Source organism: Mobula birostris, chromosome 7 (genome assembly GCF_030028105.1).
Source record: "Mobula birostris isolate sMobBir1 chromosome 7, sMobBir1.hap1, whole genome shotgun sequence".
Lineage (NCBI taxonomy): Eukaryota > Metazoa > Chordata > Chondrichthyes > Myliobatiformes > Myliobatidae > Mobula > Mobula birostris.
The window spans coordinates 151,717,141-151,735,165 of NC_092376.1; the positions used below are offsets into that span (position 1 = coordinate 151,717,141).

The 18,025-nt window shown below is 37.8% G+C and overlaps 1 protein-coding gene across 4 annotated transcripts in view; it reads left to right on the forward strand.

Moving 5' to 3' along the window:
* Positions 1-3,321: 3,321 nt before the first annotated feature.
* The window catches only part of LOC140200858 (follistatin-related protein 5-like), a 681,870-nt gene continuing 667,166 nt past the window's right edge, over positions 3,322-18,025 (forward strand). For 2 of the 4 annotated variants that reach the window (XM_072264488.1, XM_072264491.1), the window contains exons 1-2: positions 3,322-3,470; positions 9,583-9,713. In XM_072264488.1, coding sequence (XP_072120589.1) covers positions 9,588-9,713 — 126 coding nt within the window. In that variant the 5' untranslated portion in view covers positions 3,322-3,470; positions 9,583-9,587. Of the gene's footprint in view, positions 3,471-5,180; positions 5,262-6,538; positions 6,548-9,582; positions 9,714-18,025 lie in introns of those variants that run through there. The other 2 variants (XM_072264489.1, XM_072264490.1) reach the window with 2 other exon arrangements.

Genomic DNA, 18,025 nt, shown 5'->3' on the forward strand with positions numbered 1-18,025 from the left:
TGTTAGCTGATTTATTTTGGCTACTGCTTCATTGAGAGTGTGATTTAATATGCTCATCTATTTTGTAAATCACTTCTTGTCAGTACATCTTTTATCTTGGCTTGCATTCAATTATCTAGAGTTTAAGCCTCCCTTCTACTATATTTCCCTTTTCTCCTCTAAATTGTTTTTAAGCCCACCTATTTCAGCATGTTTTTGATCTCACTAAGGCCAGTGTCAGCAACTTGAACCACTGTGAAGCATTATAGAATATTTTTCTATGTTAAAGGAGCTATATACCGTAATTACAAAAATGTTGTTTTCTTAATTGACCTGTGTTTATGTTTTGGAACTCAGTTTATTTCCTCAAAACTTTATGGGATAATATGGCCATTTTTTAGTAGCTTCCTATTTGTCTGACTTTTTTAATATAAAATACCTATGTCCTTTTTGTGAATTTAATACTTAAGACTAACGTTTAATAATGGACTATGATATGATTACGGGATATTCTTGAAACTCAAGGTATAATTGAAAGATGAAACATTAATGATGATTAAATGTCTTAATGTTTCTTTATGGTGCAAGGTGAATGGTAAATAAATTTGTTTCAATAAGTGCATGGGTGGAGCAGAGTGTCTGTGTTGTGAAGTTGCTTAAGGGACAATTCTACAGTTTACTGTCATCAGGTACGAGATACCATATTCTTGCAAACTAATCCAATTGGTTATGGTGACCTGCCACTGAGTTTTTCTGGTGGATCCTTCAGATCTGAATGAAAAATGTGGGAATTAGACATTGAAATATTTGCTAGTTTTTTCATTGGGCATAACAAGAGTTGCATACAAAACCAAAGATTTATCCACTACATGTATTAACCCAACGGATAACATGACTGAAGTACACATTCTGTCCAGCTTGAATATGTTTCCAACTGTCTGCATAAACCATCCTTACAACTATCACAAGTGATGTTATCAATATGTGACATATTATGGCATTTCTATGCTTCGGTTTCTCATAGTTTTACTCAAATCCTTTGCAGATGGGACCTCTACAACTAAATGAAAATGGAAAATTATATCTTAACAGTCAGAGTTGAATTGAACCAAGGTCCCAGAAGCTAAAAAGACTTTGCTAACCTATTTTGCCATGCTGTCCATTTGATTGAGATAAATGGCACATCAAGACTACACAATTAAGAGCAGTGAGTGATCATATTGCACAGTCAATGTTGAAGCTGAATGAGCTGTTCTCAAAGCTGCTTGTCCAAATCAGAATAAAGTGTCTAATACACTGTTCTTCTTCCCCTGTATTCTGTTGTTACAATGTGCCAGGATAATCAAAGAATAATTATTGTCTCCAATTTTCTTCGATGCTACAAAAAAAAGCAATGATATGATACAATCCTGGTTTGACAGCTTGATGGGATTTCTTGTAATCGGAGTATCAGAAAGCTTTTTAGCCACCTGGGAATCAAAAGTGAGCCCATTTCTCTGCGGCATTGTCTCGAGTCAGAAGGTTGAGTCAGACACTGCAAATTTGTACTGATGTATCGTGGAGAGTATTCTAACTGGTTGCAGTACCATCTGGGATGGAGGGAACACTGCACAGGAGCGGAAAACAGCTGCAGAAAGTTGTTAACTCTGCCAACTCCACCATGGGCACCAGCTTCCCAGCATCCAGGACACCTTCAAAAGGTGATGCCTCAGAAAGGCGGCATCCATCATTAAGGTCACCGATCAACCAGGACATGCCCGCTCTCAGTGTGGCCACCAAGGAGGAGGTACGGGAGCCAAATACACACACTTAGTGTTTCAGGAACAGCTTCTTCCCTTCCACCATCAGATTTCTGAATGGACAGTGAACCCATAAAAACTACCTCGGTATCTTTTCCTCTACCTTTGCACTGCTTATTTAATTTAATTTTCTTTTTTATATATAATTATTGCAATTTATTTTTTGTATTATTATCTATTGCAATTTACTGGTCCTGCAAAACACATTTCACAACATTTTCTAGTGATATTAAAGCTGATCCTGATGTAAGTATCATTCTGAAGGCTTAATGCATAACACCAGAAATGGGAGAAAAAGTACACTGAGCAGTACATCAAGCTGGTCTTCCATTCAATATTATGGCTGGTCCACTGACTTGTTTAACTTATCATAATTCCATAAGTGCCCAAAAGTCTATTAATTTTACAATTCTGTACATCTATTCAGCAACTGAACATATAGTGTACACCTTTAAAGACATTTTGAGGCAATTATGCCTTTTGAAAATAACATAGAAAACCTACAGCACAATACAGACCCATCAGCCCAAAATGCTGTGCCAAACATGTACTTATTATAGAAATTACCTAGGATTACCCATAGCCCTCTATTTTTCTAAGCTCCATGTACCTATTCAAGGGTCTCTTAAAATACCTTATAACATTAAACCAAGACCCCATAGAAGAAATATCTCATGGCACAATTAAAAAAATTGAACTCTTCAGTTCTCAGGGAGATATTTGTCCCTAAATCAATGCTATCCAGCAGATTATTTGCCACTTTGTCATTGTGATATTGTGAAAGTCATTAAATAATATACAGAGTTTATGCATTCATTTCCAAAGGTAATGGATAATAAAGTCTGTCTTTTAAAAAATCTCCTAAACCCTGTTAAATTTAAACTAATTATTATAGTACATCTAACTAAATCCAACAAACGTAGATACAGTTACTAAACAATGGTTCTTCGAGATACAAAATGAGCAATGCAATGGATTTTGAGCAATAAACTTTTCTTTTGTCCAACAAGTTTTGGTAGAAGTTGATATCTTGCCATATATTCCAGCAAGTATTATGAGCGGTGATGGGGTTGGAGATGATGTTGTTAGAACTGACTGCAGTATTTCCAATCATGACTGCAGGTGTCTACCATCAAATGCAGTTTTGGAAAATATATGAAATCTGGATTAGGAGGGTTCGTAAAAATCAATAAAACTTCAGCAAGCCTGTCTTTGTACATTAGATAGATTATGAATTCATTGATCCAATGCATCTTGTAAATTCAGAATGGTAGGATATTAGAATTAATTAGTTATCCACTTGTTCTTCAAATAGCTTTGACTGGTCGAGAATTGACCCCCAAAGACAGGGGAGCGCCGGCCTGCGGATAAGTTGCGAAGCAGGGTACACGCAGATACAGAGAAACACGAGGTACTGCGGTCATTGGTTGGCATGCACTCGTGGGTGTGTCGGAGCCGTGTCGCGTGTTAGCATAAAGATGAAGAGTGGAGGTGGGAACTGCTGCTGCGAAGCGTGGTGTTGATGCTGCTGGTGATATCGACCCCGAGCCTAAAGCAGGTTGCTCGCCGCGTACAGGTCTCCGTTAGACCCGGAGCACTTCTTGGGCAGTGAGCGAGGACTCGTTAACATTTTCTTTGCCTCAGTTGTGGCTGCCGGTCTCGGATTTCTCCCGTGACTGCGGGCTGTTGCAGGTAAAACTCGGCAATGCAATTGTCATCGCTGCATCTGGCTTTTCTGCATTCTTTTAACGTATTTCTGTTACGATAAAGAGACAGATGGCTGCGATAGACTTATCGTTGTTTCACCCGCTAGAGAACATTATTTGACTTGCGATGCACGAGTCTCACGGAGCACTGGGAATGGCTAATAATTCAAAAGTCTAACTCTAAGCAGAACCGCGGAAGCGTTTCTCTGAGCGTCCAAACTACAGAGGACACTGTTCCCGCTAGAACCACAGAATAATACAGAAGACATTCTGTCCATTAAGGTTGGTCGGTTCCAAAAGCAATCCAGTCTCAGAAAGGGTTAATTGAAGAATACCCCCCTTCTTTTCCCCTGCTATAATTGATGCATTTCTATTTGAATAATTCATGCCAATGACTTTCAGTTATTTTTAAATGCAAATTGGATGTGGCTGTGATCGGACGCCGCAGAAAGGGCCAACTGTTTTTCCCCGAGGGAACTTGCTTGCCCTCGCTAGTTCTGAACCTGTCTTTAAATGGTTTGATTTGAGTTGCTCTTAGAAAACGAGCGATATTCGCCCCACGCGCGTTTGCTTTATCCAGCTGGTGCCGTTGACATTTCTAAACTATTATACCCGTTGTGTCATCCGCTAGCTGCCTCCATAGGGAAGGTTTTCCTTGCGGCATACTTTGATAAAATGCAGGCTTATTAACTTTAATGTATTTGTCCACATGTGTCGCAGATGCAGAAAACGACTCCGCTTTAAATGATATTTTTAAGCAAGAAATCAGAAACCCTTGCACTCTGTGGATTTCTCTTTTTTTGGCCCGGACTGTTGTATTTATCTCTCAGCAGACTGAGAGCGAACAGCCGAGTTTGGTATTCATAATTTTCTTCTCAATTACCCCGAGAAACTGCAGCAACTTTTAGAACTACTAAATCTCCACTACTTCCGTTTGGTACTGCATGTGTCGCTGAATGCCAACACTATTTTCAGCATCTTCTACAGCGAGCTGCTATGACTGTGAATGTTTCTTGAATGAGTATTTGGAAAGGCATTAGTCTACCTGTCCCAAGTGTTCTTTGAAGGATGAAAGAGGAGCCATTCACAAATGGGTTGTTTTCTTCCCGGTGCTTTAACTCACAAGTTCCGGTGAATATTAATTGTAGTTTTGTTCTTTGGTGAAACACAGCTTTCCTGACTCTGCGCAGAGTGTGGCGCAATACCGGTTTGCACCTGCAGCTTGTAAAGTGCTGTGCAGATGCTGCGCTGAACTGTGCTCACCGGTCAAGTTAACTAGACGGTGTTCACTGCCCACAAAACTGAGCGGAACCCTCAACGCAAACAATTTTTCGCCCACCATAATTAATGACTAGCCACGGCTGATACGTTTGAAATGGGAAACCTTTTGAGTTAAACGGCTTTATTCCAGGGTGTCGTTTGTCAATTAGAGTAATTGGGTACATATGCAGGCACGTCTGATGTGTTTTAAAATTTCATGCGATCGTTTTTTATCAGCTCTTTGGAAATTACGGCTTGAGTCTGCCGATAAACAATACCCGAGCATAATTTAGGATTTTGTATTGTCAGGTCAAATCTAAATAAGTCGAGAGCAGCCAATTAAAAATGCCGTTCAGGTTACACTTTGTCCTTTTGTGAAGCGGCTTCCCTAACCGTGCGCAGGCGCAATATGAATGTTGCACTTGCTTTTTACGGTGCGAAGGGCAAGTTTAAGTCTCGCCTTAGTGTTGGTGTCGGGATAAGCCGGAGTTGATTGTGGAGAGTCTGGTGCTGTAAGGTTGGAGCCCCCTATGAACTATCCATATATCAATGCTGAAATCCAATCCTGTCTTCTCCGCTTCAGCAACTGTAATCCTACTTAACACTTGCACACAACACCATAAAGTAAAAAGTAGACCGTAGACTTTAAATTGTAGATGCGCATCAAGATTTTGAGCTGCTACGCTGAGTAGACAACATGTGTTGGTGTAGAATGCAAGCATATCCTTGATTGTGTTGTACCTTTACCGCGATCCTGACTTGGACTAGGTCCCATACGCTTTTGAGCCTTCGCTATTGAAAACCGATAGCACATTATACTATAGCGCATTTTCTAAGAACGTCATTCATTCCAACTGTGGTATAGTTTGCTTTTAAGCTGTTGACCGTGTTGATAGAATTTTATTGCCATACGGCACTATTTTCTGTGAGTTCATCAACGCTTTCCCTCAGCATGACAGTACCAACAGCATTTGACTAAGTTCTATTTTATTTTATTTTTCACTTCCTCCTGCTCTTCGCCAAACCTTGTTCCACGACAGCTAGGAACGGGAGATAGCGGTGCTGTGGAGTTTAGTGGCGCTGTTTACCCGTGAAGTACTCGGGAGCCTTTTTTTTTTGTTTGTAACCAGGAGGCGATGTGAATAATTTGTTTTTGTTTGCTATTTTTTTTTAAAAAGTGCAAAATTTAATTGACCTTGATTTAATTATTAATTTAAAATGAATTCTATTGGACTCGTGTGTTTGGTGATCTTAAAATCATCTTTCGAATTTCAGTCACCGAACATTGTTTGATCTCCGCGTTTTGTTTCAATGGCAACTACAGAGAGGCCGGCGGTGTACAACAACCTGCTTTGTAGCTTTAATGAGTGGGGTTAAAATAAGTTCTAATCTAGAAAGAACAAAATCTCTAGAAAGAATAAATGAGAATATCTATAGATAAGTTAGTTTGAAGTTAATTATCTGGCTAAACTGCGGATTATTAAGAATCTTCTACGTTTGCAATTTTTCTGTAATGGGATTTGGGACACAAATTTGCAAGCATATTTCAAGGAGAAGTTGGGCTTCCTTGGGTTGCAATGTGATTCTTTTTGCATAATATAGCGCAGTACCTCTCTGTATGGAGAGCATATTTTAAATTTTAAAAGGTATATAATTCCCACGAAGTGTATAGGAAATCTGTTTTGTAAAATTATTCCTGTTTAAAAATCCATACATGCTTCACTTAAGCCTGTGCCCTTCTAAGACTTTCTTCTCCATGGACCAGCCCTTTCCAGATAAGGGGCATGGGTGGATTCAAAGTGGGTAAGAATAAAAATGTTCTAAATTATGCCCTTGTACTTCAATGAAACTAAAACATTGTTTACCAGAATTCCTATAGAATGATGGTTTATTTAAAGTCTAGGCATTAGTTTTTAAGGAGCATTTTCAAGTGAATTCAACACAATAACTTTATATAAGAAAATTGAGTTTAATTGAACTTTGGTCTTGTGGTGTCTAGGAATCTGACTCATTTTAATATGCTGATATAAGAATGCACTTTAATTCAAATTTATCAATGAGTTGCTAGATGTAAGTTTTATTTTACACTTAATATTTGTCTGTATCATTCAATCCCATCCAGCCCATGCCTATATTTAATGTTGTGATGTTCCACTGGTTCCTCATGCCTCAGTGAAGCAGCTTAAGTTCTCCATATCCACCCTCAAGCCTATCTTCTATAAATTCCAGTCAGTTATCACTGTCAACACTATACTTCTGTGCTCTAAGCTTACTCTCATTTTGTGGTTCATCTGCTGTGGATCATGGAGTGCTCTGGCAAATTGCTTTGCCTTTACCTTTTTGCTTGTCTCTTTAAAAGATCACAAAGTCAACTTTCTCTCTATCCTGCTGATTACTGGGAAAATCATATTTTCACCTGTAAATTGCTTCCCTGCTATTCTTTAATTGGCATGGTATCTGACACAGATGCTCAACTGTTTGAACTCAAAATGAGCTGTAAGGAAGGTCGATTGAAGCTTTTTCTGTTTGCCATGAATTCCAGTTCAAAGTGCATCTAATTGATTCATTCTATAACTACTGAATCATTGTTTCCCACACTAATTTTGAAATGTTCATGGAATGCAGCTAGACCGAACCACACTATCCATGGAGACCACCAGCTAAATCTATTTCTCCTTTAATAGTGGAGTAGCAAATCATGTGGAAGGATCCTAACTATTCTAGGTTCAGTACTGACTCCCAAGGTGGTGACTCATTCTTGTATATTGTGGTGATGTAGCAACATGCAACTTTAATGATAGATGTTATTCTGTAATTGTATTTTATTTCCACTCTGCCAGATCACTACTGGCACTTTATCTGACTCACTATGCCATTCTCTCTCTAAGACTTGTTGGTTTACATATTTTGAGTATTTAGCGTACCATTTACAGTCCGCCCTCTGTATCTGCGGGGGCTTGGTTCTGGGATCCCCCATGGATACCAAATTTCATGGATGCTCAAGTCCCATATATAAAATAGCATAGTATTTGCATATAACCTACGCACATCCTCCCGTATACTTTAAATAATCTCTGGATTACTTATAATACCTAATACAATGTAAATACTATGTAAGTAGTTGTTAGGGAATAATGACAAAAAAAGTCTCTACATGCTTAGTACAAACGCAACCAGCACAGCTGTTCTGGGAACGCTGATGCTGATTCTCTCGATCTTTAAGTTCTTGAGGCTGTAGCACTTTACATAGCTACCCAGCCATCCCTTACTAGCCTTAAGCTCCTTCCTCTCACTCACAACACAAGTAACGAACGAGACGCAAGGCAAACAGTACTCAAACAACAAGTGCTGGAGAGAGAATTTCCGTTTTTTTTTCTGATCCCAATCTGCGGTTGGTTGAATCTGCTGATGTGGAATCCACGGATACAGAGGGCTGACTGTATTTTACTTTAAAATTTAAAACTTTAAAATTGGTTCTTTCACACATCCTTGTTTATGCTTATAATTAACCATTCTTAAAATTTATGACTCAATCACTTCAGCTGTTGGGCTCCAAACTCCAAAGTTGCTTTCCCAAACTTCTCGGCATCTCTTTTGATATGCTTCTTAAAACCTTTGTATAGAATCTAGTTGGAATAATATGTACAAGTGTCAGTTGTTTTCCTGGAATGGAAGACATTGGTTTTCAATTGAATGCCAGGAAATTTCAATAGTTCCATTTAATATCAGAGAATGCATGCAGTATACAACCTGAAACTCTTGGCTTTCAGACATCAATTAAAACAGAAGAGAACCCTAAAGAATGGCAGTAAAATGTTGGAACCATAAAGGCCCCTGTTCTCCTCCCCCCCCCCCCCCACACAAAGCATCAACCCTTCCCACACCCAAAATACATGCACACTTATTTCAACAGGAAGCATCAGCACCCACCACACACCAAGCAAGCAGTAGCAAAGCTCCCAGATAGACCATGATCTTCAGTCCAACAAAAGCTAATTGCTCACCTGACAATTTGACATTCTGCAGGTTCTCTCTCTCCCTTTTCCACAGCGAGAGGGGAGACTAACAAAGCAGCTAGCTGATTATGATGTTAGTCTGCTGTGTTGTTTTTGTTTGGAGTTCTTCAACTCTCCTTTACCACCGAGAGGGGGAGGGGGTATTTTAGATAAACACGCATAATGTCACTCCCCACGCAATGAGAGAGAGTTTTTCTGACATGCACCTGCCATTGAATATTCTTAGCTCAGACTAGTTTTCATCAGAATGCTTGCTCTGAAGCAAAGACATTACAAACGGCATCCTTGTGCCAGTGCAGCAGTGGGAACTCATTACAGACAGGACAAATTATTTTAATTAACAACTTTTCTGCTACTACTTCCCCCTTCACAACACCCTCCATAGCAAGACCTTCTCAATCAGCAGTTCCATACCTGCTCCCTTTTGGCAACACCTGCCCTCCCCCACCCTTTCAATGAAATCTACCACTTGGCCCAACACCACCTCGGCCCAGATTGCTTGCCTATAAGAGTTCTCCTATCATGCTCATTTTTATTTGTGCATTTCAAGGAAGAACAGCTACAGTATCTTGTGGATAATTTCAGTAATGTCTGAAGCTATTGGGCAGTATTGAAATTTCAAGTGGTATGCTCATGTCAAGGGTGCATGCACATGCCATCCTGCAACAATTAATACCTCTGTAGGCACTTGATCTCTAGCCTTCTGTTTATTTTGAACATGTTTCGGCATAATCATTTGAGTCAAGTGAAATCAAAGCAAGTCTTTGTTTAAAATTAAAACAACCAGAGCAAATTGTGACTGTTGCCTTTCCGACATACTAGATCCAATGAAGTCCAAAGTGTGGTGGCCATTTCTTTGCTTGCTTGGAATATGCTTGTTGATGGCAGAAGGATGGTTGGAAAAGAAAGCACCCAGGAAGCTTTTTGTACATGGAGCTGCACTCCAAGAAGAGGTAACTCTGTTTTAAACAGTTCATTGTTATATGCACAGACTTGTCAAATCAAATGTAACAGCACTGGAACTTAATTTGCAACTCAACCAAGGGACAGCTCCCTGCAGTGATTAGCGAGTTTACGTGTAACTTTTTAGATGGATTAGTGGATGTGAAACGAATTTGTAATAGTGCTGATTTTTCAGGGTGGTTTTTCTTTAAGCTTCCTACCCAATTCATATTCAAACCCTGGAAGTTATGCAGGAACCTGAGTCTGACCATTGGAGCCTATCTGAAACTTAGAATCCCTCACATCAGAACTAGTTAAACATTGCAACTATGTTTGTAATTTAAATGTTCATAGACCTGCTGAGACACAGTATCAATGTTAATTGTTAAATAAACGTTGGTGAAGAGATTTATGGAAAGTCTTGCATTTCCCACCGAACTTCTGTCTTGTAATTTGTGCTGCCTTATCCTTTTGGAGAGCTACCATACTCTATTCATCAGTCATAAAAATGACATGAACCTTCTCGGCTCTGAGTTAAAATAAACAAATGTATGGCCCAGTAAAACAATAAAACACAAACAATGGCTGTAGGAATTGGCTTTGAGGACCTTCAGGCTTGCTGTACCATTTAAAATTGTCTGGTCTTCTCCTTCAGTGTCATTTTCTATCATATTGCAAACTGTGTCATGAAGATCCAGTAATGTGCAACTTGTTGAGCTGTAGTAGAGAATTCTAAGGTTTCATCACTACCTTATCCTGTACTCTCCAGCCAGGGGAAACATTCAGCCTGATGAGCGTTTAAGGAATTGTGTTTGCACTATTGTGAAATGGCCTCATTCTTCTCAAATCTAAAACTTTTAATCCCAGTTAATCTTTGTCGAAGTTGCCATGTCTAATACTAGTCCAGTGATTTCCACACCACCCACCGCCCCCCACACTCCCTCTAAGGTAGCATATCTTAAGGAGACCAAGATCGTGTGCAACACTTCTCTTGAGGAATCTACACATTTCCCTAAAGACTAACATATCATTTTAATCTCTCAAGCGTTTGCAGCATTTCTGCCTGTTACTTTCCAGAAAATTATGTGCAAGTACAATTGGGTCCCTTTGACCATCAATGATAGCCAAGCTCCTATTTAACAAATGGTTATTTTTGTTATATAGTTAACTTTACATTTTTCACGTTGTATTTTATCTGGCCATGTTCCTGTTCTGGCATTTAGCTTATCCATATCTCTTTGAAGGTTCTTTACAGCATGCATCCTCACAATCCCATCAAGTTTATTATTAACATGAAAATTATTCCTGCAGCCAAATCATTACTGTAAATTGAAATTCCACAACCCTAGCAACAATTCCTCTGGTTTCCTACAGCAATACCTACCAAGTTGAGAAGGATGCTTATTCTCCATCTTTGCTTTATAGCCAATTACCATTTTTCAATCCATGCTAGTTCAATGTGCTTACTGTTTGATTAACTTGTGTGCAACCTTATCAAATGCACCACACCACCCTTCAGCTACTGAAGGGTATTAAGATTAACATGGGCTCAATTGCATGGGATGCTCATAGTCATGAAAATCCAACTGAATAATTTAACTAATCTAAAACAATTGACTAATTTCATTAAAATATTGTAACATTTTCAAACTGTATTCAATTAACTGGTTTATGTTTAAGTGAATTATATGAAAGTATTGCAAAGAGTGAATTGTCTACAATAAGCCTTAAATTCAAAGGTATAAATTTTATTTGCTCTTTCGTTACTAAAGTCCATTGCAATGAGGCAAATGGAAAGAATGATAATGAATTCTATACTTGAATAATTTGTCCTAAATATTAGTAATTGAAATTTATTAATGTACATTGAAGACATTATAATTGGATTAGGAGTAGAATTGAGTTTCTGTATCTGATAGAAGCCAGCATCTAATATGATAATTTAGTCGTCCAATCATTTAATTCATTGAATTTCTCATCTGATTCTCCAAACTAAGTTCCAGTCTGGTAAGATGTTACTTCATAAGATGCAGTCAGATGAATTATTGAGAAGTGAGTCAAGTGGCCTGCATAATAGTATTTCTTTTTTTTTTTTTTGCAATTTTGCTTTATTTAGTTCATGTACCATAACTGAACATTTGATCAGACTGGAAACAAGATTCATTTGAACAAATGGTTCATTTATTTCTACAGCTCTTGTAAAAGTGAAATGCATGCTATTCAGGGGGGACTTTAAGTACAAAAAAGGCTATCACAAAAGTGAAGGTTACTCTAATATTTATGATCACAACTTGTATTGGGAAATTTTACTAAGTTTCCCAAGACAATTCAGAAAATGTGTAGCATTAACTGAGGAAGACAAAGAAACAGCAATAATTTCAATGGCTCTTGTTGAAGAGAGCTACCCTAGGGTGAATCATTGTAGCTAGAGAATTCCAAAATGGTGAGCTGCAATTGTCTTTTCCAGTGATTACAAAGCAGTTGGACTTCTCTGCAGAAAGCAATTTGGAATGATCAAACTAAATCAAATCACAAACAGTTTGTTGCATTAGAATTAAGATTGTAAAGATGTGTGTCACAATCAAAGTGCTGTCAGTGGAAAAGAAATGAGATATTTGCCGAGTTCTTTAGGAGGGACAAGTTCATGAGATGAAAGAAAGAATAAATACATGTGCATCAAACATTCCAGGCCTCAGAGCTTTGAACTTTATCGAAGTGAGCCCAAGACTAACATGGTCATTAGTCCACTATGCATCTGTCCTTAAGTACAATGTCTCATTCAAATGTCTCATTCCTTTTCCACTGAAAGCACTTCCATTGTGATGCACGTCTTTACAACCTTAATTCTAATGCAACAAACTGTTTGTGATTTGATTTAGTTTGATATAACTTTTGGCTATAAATCTTTTGGTACAAATTGCAATCAAATCGTATGAGGGGAAAAGCTATTATCACTCCAATTCATATTAAAACATCAAATATTAGGATTATCACTGGTAAGCTTATCACTACAGATTAATAATCAACAATAACTTGCATGCACTGTATATAGCATTTTAACATGGTGAAACATTACTAGCTTTAGCTCTCCACAGGGGCTTAAAAAACAATTTGTGTAAATTTGATGAATGACAATTCAAATTGGATAAACATCTGAACTGAAATTTATAAAATGATCTAACTCTAAATCTACGGATAATTGTACAATTTGATATCTGCATTTGCCAACTACCCATGAACACATTAGGAATGCAGATCTCTACAACCATCCTCAAATGATGCTTGATTAAGGAAAGCTGACTGTAGTTGATGCCAAAAATAGAAATGGGCACATGGTTTTATGAAATGAGGCTCATAGAAATAATGGAATGCAATAGAAATAGCTTGTCTGTTCCAATTATCCGTGGCGTGAAATAAAATAACAGACTGCGATAACCTCTGGGGAGTGTAACACTAGTTGTGAAGCATTATTTCTTGTGTTAAGCATAGGATTTAGTCCTGTGCTTTATACATGTGACAATCAATAATATACCTTGTCAATTGTAATATCAATGACAATGATTTGTTAATCCACGAACACGTAGCATACTTGCCAAATTCACATGGATATTGATGCAATTAAATAAAAGTAATCAAATAACAGCCAAATCAATAATAGACCTGCAGCACTGGTGGAAAATGCCATCCCATGGCTTTGCTTTGCATTCAAGCAAATTTCACACCCTCCTTCCCAATCAGTTGCCATGACAGCTTTTGTGGACAATGTTCCTGATTCAACCCAACTCTTCTCCATCCAATTGTTGTAATTATCCTAACATTGAGAGCAGCTTGTAGCTTGCTCCAGAGATGAGTCTGAACTTAACTGCTTGCCACATCTTGACAACATCATTAAAACATCATTCACCACCACAAGCTGCATAAAATTAACAGTGTGAGTAGGATGAGAACTTAGTCACAAAGGCTAGCTTAAACTTTTCAGATGACACCACATCACATATCTGTTCTTATTTCCCCGTTTTTTTTAGTGGGGCAGTTTCCTTGCATCTTCAATGGAGCCTCTGGGATTCCTATTTTTTCTTCTCGTGTTGTTTGGAAGGTCATTTCTGCAGGCATTTGGTATGAAATGTTAATGAGGTGTGCATTGTCATTTGCTTTGTCCATTATATTCTTGCTCTGGGTTTAAAATGTGAACTGTTCAAGTTTATTGCCATTCAACTGTACACATGTATACAGCTAAACAAAACTACATTCCTCGGACCAAGTACAAAACAAAGTACGTACAACACATTAAGTAATATTAACTGATTTAAGAAGTACTCTGTAGATGTACAATTAGACATATGACCTAGTTGATTATAAAACAGTACACTGCTGCTATCGGCCCTGTCATTAATAATATGTGCTGTGTGGTAGCAGGATGCTCAGAATTCTCCGCCTGGGGGTAGAAGCTGTTATTGTGCTGTGGCGCCTTCTGCCTGATGGTAGGTGGTCAAAGACATTATGACATGATGGGAGGGGACTTGGACAATGCTGAGGGCTCTGAAAGTGCAACACTTCTGATCTATGTCCTAAATAGGGGGGAGAAACCCTGATCTCTCAGCAGTCCTGACATTCTGTTGCATGGTCTTGCAGTCACATGCCTTGTAATTCCCATACCAGATGGTGATCCAGCTGGTGAAGACACTCACTGGTCCTCTGGTAGATTGTGGTTGGAATGAGGATGGAGAACCTTGCTCACCTCTTTCTCTACAGAAAGTGGAGGTGCTGCTGTGTTTTCTTAACTAGTGTTGAGACATTAGATGAAATCATCTGTGATATCTGCTCCAAGAAACTTGTTGCTTCTGGCTCTCTCCATGGTGAAGTTGTTGTGTAAAAAGGGCATGGTCAGCCTGCACCATCCTGAATTCTACCATCTTCTTTCCTCTTGAACACATTGAGACTCAAGTTGTTGTGTTCACACCAGTCCACAAGCCGCTGTACCTGTACTTCCTCTTTCGTTGTTGCTAATGAGGCCAACCTGTATTGCATCATCAGTGAAATTAATGTGATTATCATTAACAATACAGTTGTGCATCAGCAATGCGAACAGTTTTGTATTGTTTCGGCATAATACAGATACATTTTCTTTTTGAATGAGAGTTCATCCTCTGGCTGTAACAAGGAAATTGTACTTTACTCAAATTTACTCTTTTTTTTAAAAAAAAAAGTTTAAAATACCTTGAGCAGCCAGCAACATGAGTAATAGTTTACTTTCTTTGTATTTAAAACAACATGTACTTAAGAGGGATAACCTGATGCTGTTTTAATTCTACAACAAAGTTAATTAGCTGCCAATGGCATTGCTAACTGCTCCATCATTCACCAGAGAGTAACCTGATTATTTAATGTTGTAAAATAACTTTGAAATGGCAGAGGAAAGAAGCAGTTCTAACTAATTTCATTGTTAGTTTCGTTAATTTGAAAACCTTTGAAACATTTTCACTAACAACTTGTCTGTAAAGGCAAACTCAAAAAGACTCTGAACAGGCAAAGACAGATTCAATGAAAACCAGCCATCCTTGTTGTTTTGATTTGGCTACTGGCTCTGTGCAAAAATCCTTTATTTAATCATTAAAGACTATAGAAACCATATTTACACTTGATGTAGTTTGCTCTTAAAGCAACAACTTTTTACCTGAATTTCAGTGATTTTTTTTTTCCTTTTGAGTGATCCTGTCCTTGAATTTCTGCTATAGAATTATACCCAGATGACTTCGGAATGGAAATGGGATAATTGGTATATAGATATGAATAGAAAACTGTTTAACCTTCATTCAGAAAGTCATTTTTCATGAAGCTCTAACCTTTTGGAAAAACAATGAACAAAAGCTGCTCATTATAAGTTTCTATACTTTGAATTTGGTAGTAAGGGACAGGCTTAGAACTACAAGAATAATGTTAAAGGGTTTGTCTGGAGCATTTATACTTTGGTAGTGCAGATCATTAGGTACAAGAGCATTCTATAAAAGTGACTTTTGATTTGGTACCTATTGTTTATGCCTCGCTCAGAAGAAGCACAAAAGCTAAATGGAGCATTCACCTCATTATAACAAATGGTCTGTTATTATCTAGGAAATCAATTTGCATGATTTGTAAGCCGTACGCAGTTTTAAGTCAGTCAGTTTAATCATCACTAAAGAGATGCTAATCCAAATGCCGTGTACACTACAATAAATGAATGACAGAAGTGTCTATAGTGGATTACTGGAGCATGTATCACTTGGTACTATACAAAGAAATATAACCCAGGATGATCTTAAATTCAATACCTATTTGTAAGTAAGGTTGACCTTCTGAGCTGTTCAGTCACAATGATCAAAAAATTCACCTTGTCACCAAGTTGTAAGCTGTGGCTTAGTGCTTCTGTTTGATCTGATTAAGATGGTTGTAGGTGAGTTCCAGTCCAGAATCTTGAGTTCAAAGATCCAGCTGACCCTTTTATGTTAAACTGAAGGAGTAGTTTTCGGGGATGTTAAGATAAACTAACATTCTGTCCAGTCAGATTGTAAAAGATTTTGTGGAATTATTATGAAAACTAGGAGTGTTCTGGCCGGTTCTTGTCTCTAATAATGAAACCAGCTGACTATAACCAGTCCAGCGATCCTGTCATATTGCTCTATCGTTGCAACTATCCTTAATCCTTTTTTTAAAAAAAGAACCTGTTTGTGGGGGAGTTTCAGGCACCCAGTTTGGTTCAATTTAAATTATCAGCCTGCATCTTATGGTGTAGTTGTAGGAAGTAATGGGATCTAACTTGAGCCAGAGCAGATATTAATAATCTGAATGAATAAATTAAAAGGACATTCAATTGCTGGGTGGCAACAGGTATCTGTCATCCTTGGCATGGGGTAGAATGGAAGATATTGAGATGTGGCATATATTGGTATAGAATGCTTTCCATGTTTGGAGTGCAATCATATTTCCCTAATGAAATCAATGTAGGAATATAATATAAAAACTTCAAGGCATATTTGAAGAACATTACCAAACACAAGGTCCTTCTTTGCCTATGCCTCATAGTCTCTCTATTAAAGTGCTGTGAAAAAATGCTTTTCATTTTTCTGTACATGTGTATTCTTCCTTGGACACATGCCAAGGATTCAGTTGTCTGCTGTAATTTGACTGAAGGGTCAGATAGATTTGTATGTAGTGATCAAAATAATAATAATCAAAACTTCAGTAATAAGTGGATTGAATGAAGCTTAAACACCACCTCTAAACTGAGCCAAGATTAACCATCTTGCAATATCTCTTACATTTGCACAGTTTTATAATTAAAATGTTGAATGAAAAATGCTTTGCTTAAAATCTCCAAGTGGGGAAGTCAATGGGTGTAAATTTTAAGCTATTATTACGCAATTCACCATACATCTAAATTTAGGACTTGTCCTTTCGTGACCCACTGTGTTAAAACAGACTTATGAATTTGTTAGTAATATCATCAAAAAGACATCAGAGCATTCTCTTCATGGTCAATAGTGAAACTCTAAATCAAAATGATCAAGTTTCAAATGTGCTTATTAATAATTTGGGTTCAGGATTAAAATTTTAGTACGTATGATTAATTGCTCCAATCTAAGTGAGAATGGTCAGAATGCAAGCATGTCCTTGAAGCTAGATGAGGACTACATCATGATACTGGTGTATATGTTCAGTTACTAAGGAATGAGGAAGCCCCAAAAAATTAGATACTGAAGCCCTTTCCTTAAAACAACTACTAGACAGGTGATCCAAGACGTGAAGCTTGCAAGTTGGCTGTGGTGGAACAGCACCATCTTAGTCATGAGGGTATTGATGCTTTATAGATTATGTAGGGATGAGAGCTGCACAAGGGCAAATAGAAGTCTGAGAGAAAATGCCTGATCACCAAATGAATTAATTATCTTCATCTTTCATGTTCCTAGCTGATCATATATCATTTTATAGCCAATAAAGTGAGCAGTCTGCAACCTTCTTGCCTTGTACTCTTGATATCTTGTTTACGTAACATGCAATTGCCTTTTTTAAATTAGTATTGCTAGCGGAAAAAGAAGGCTAATATAACTATAAACTTAAAAATAACAATCTTTCCTGATACAAGAATGTTATATAAACTAATTTATTCATTTGTTGACTTCCTTTTTAATTGTCTGTTTTTGCTATCCTTGAAGTAGATGATGATTTGAAGGTGCAAGGATGAGATTAATTACAATCAGAGTTTTGCTCAGTTAAGGTGATATCGTAGCTTGCAGAGACATCTGATCCATATCTTGGAGCACAACCGAATAGTTGGCTCACCAGTTGA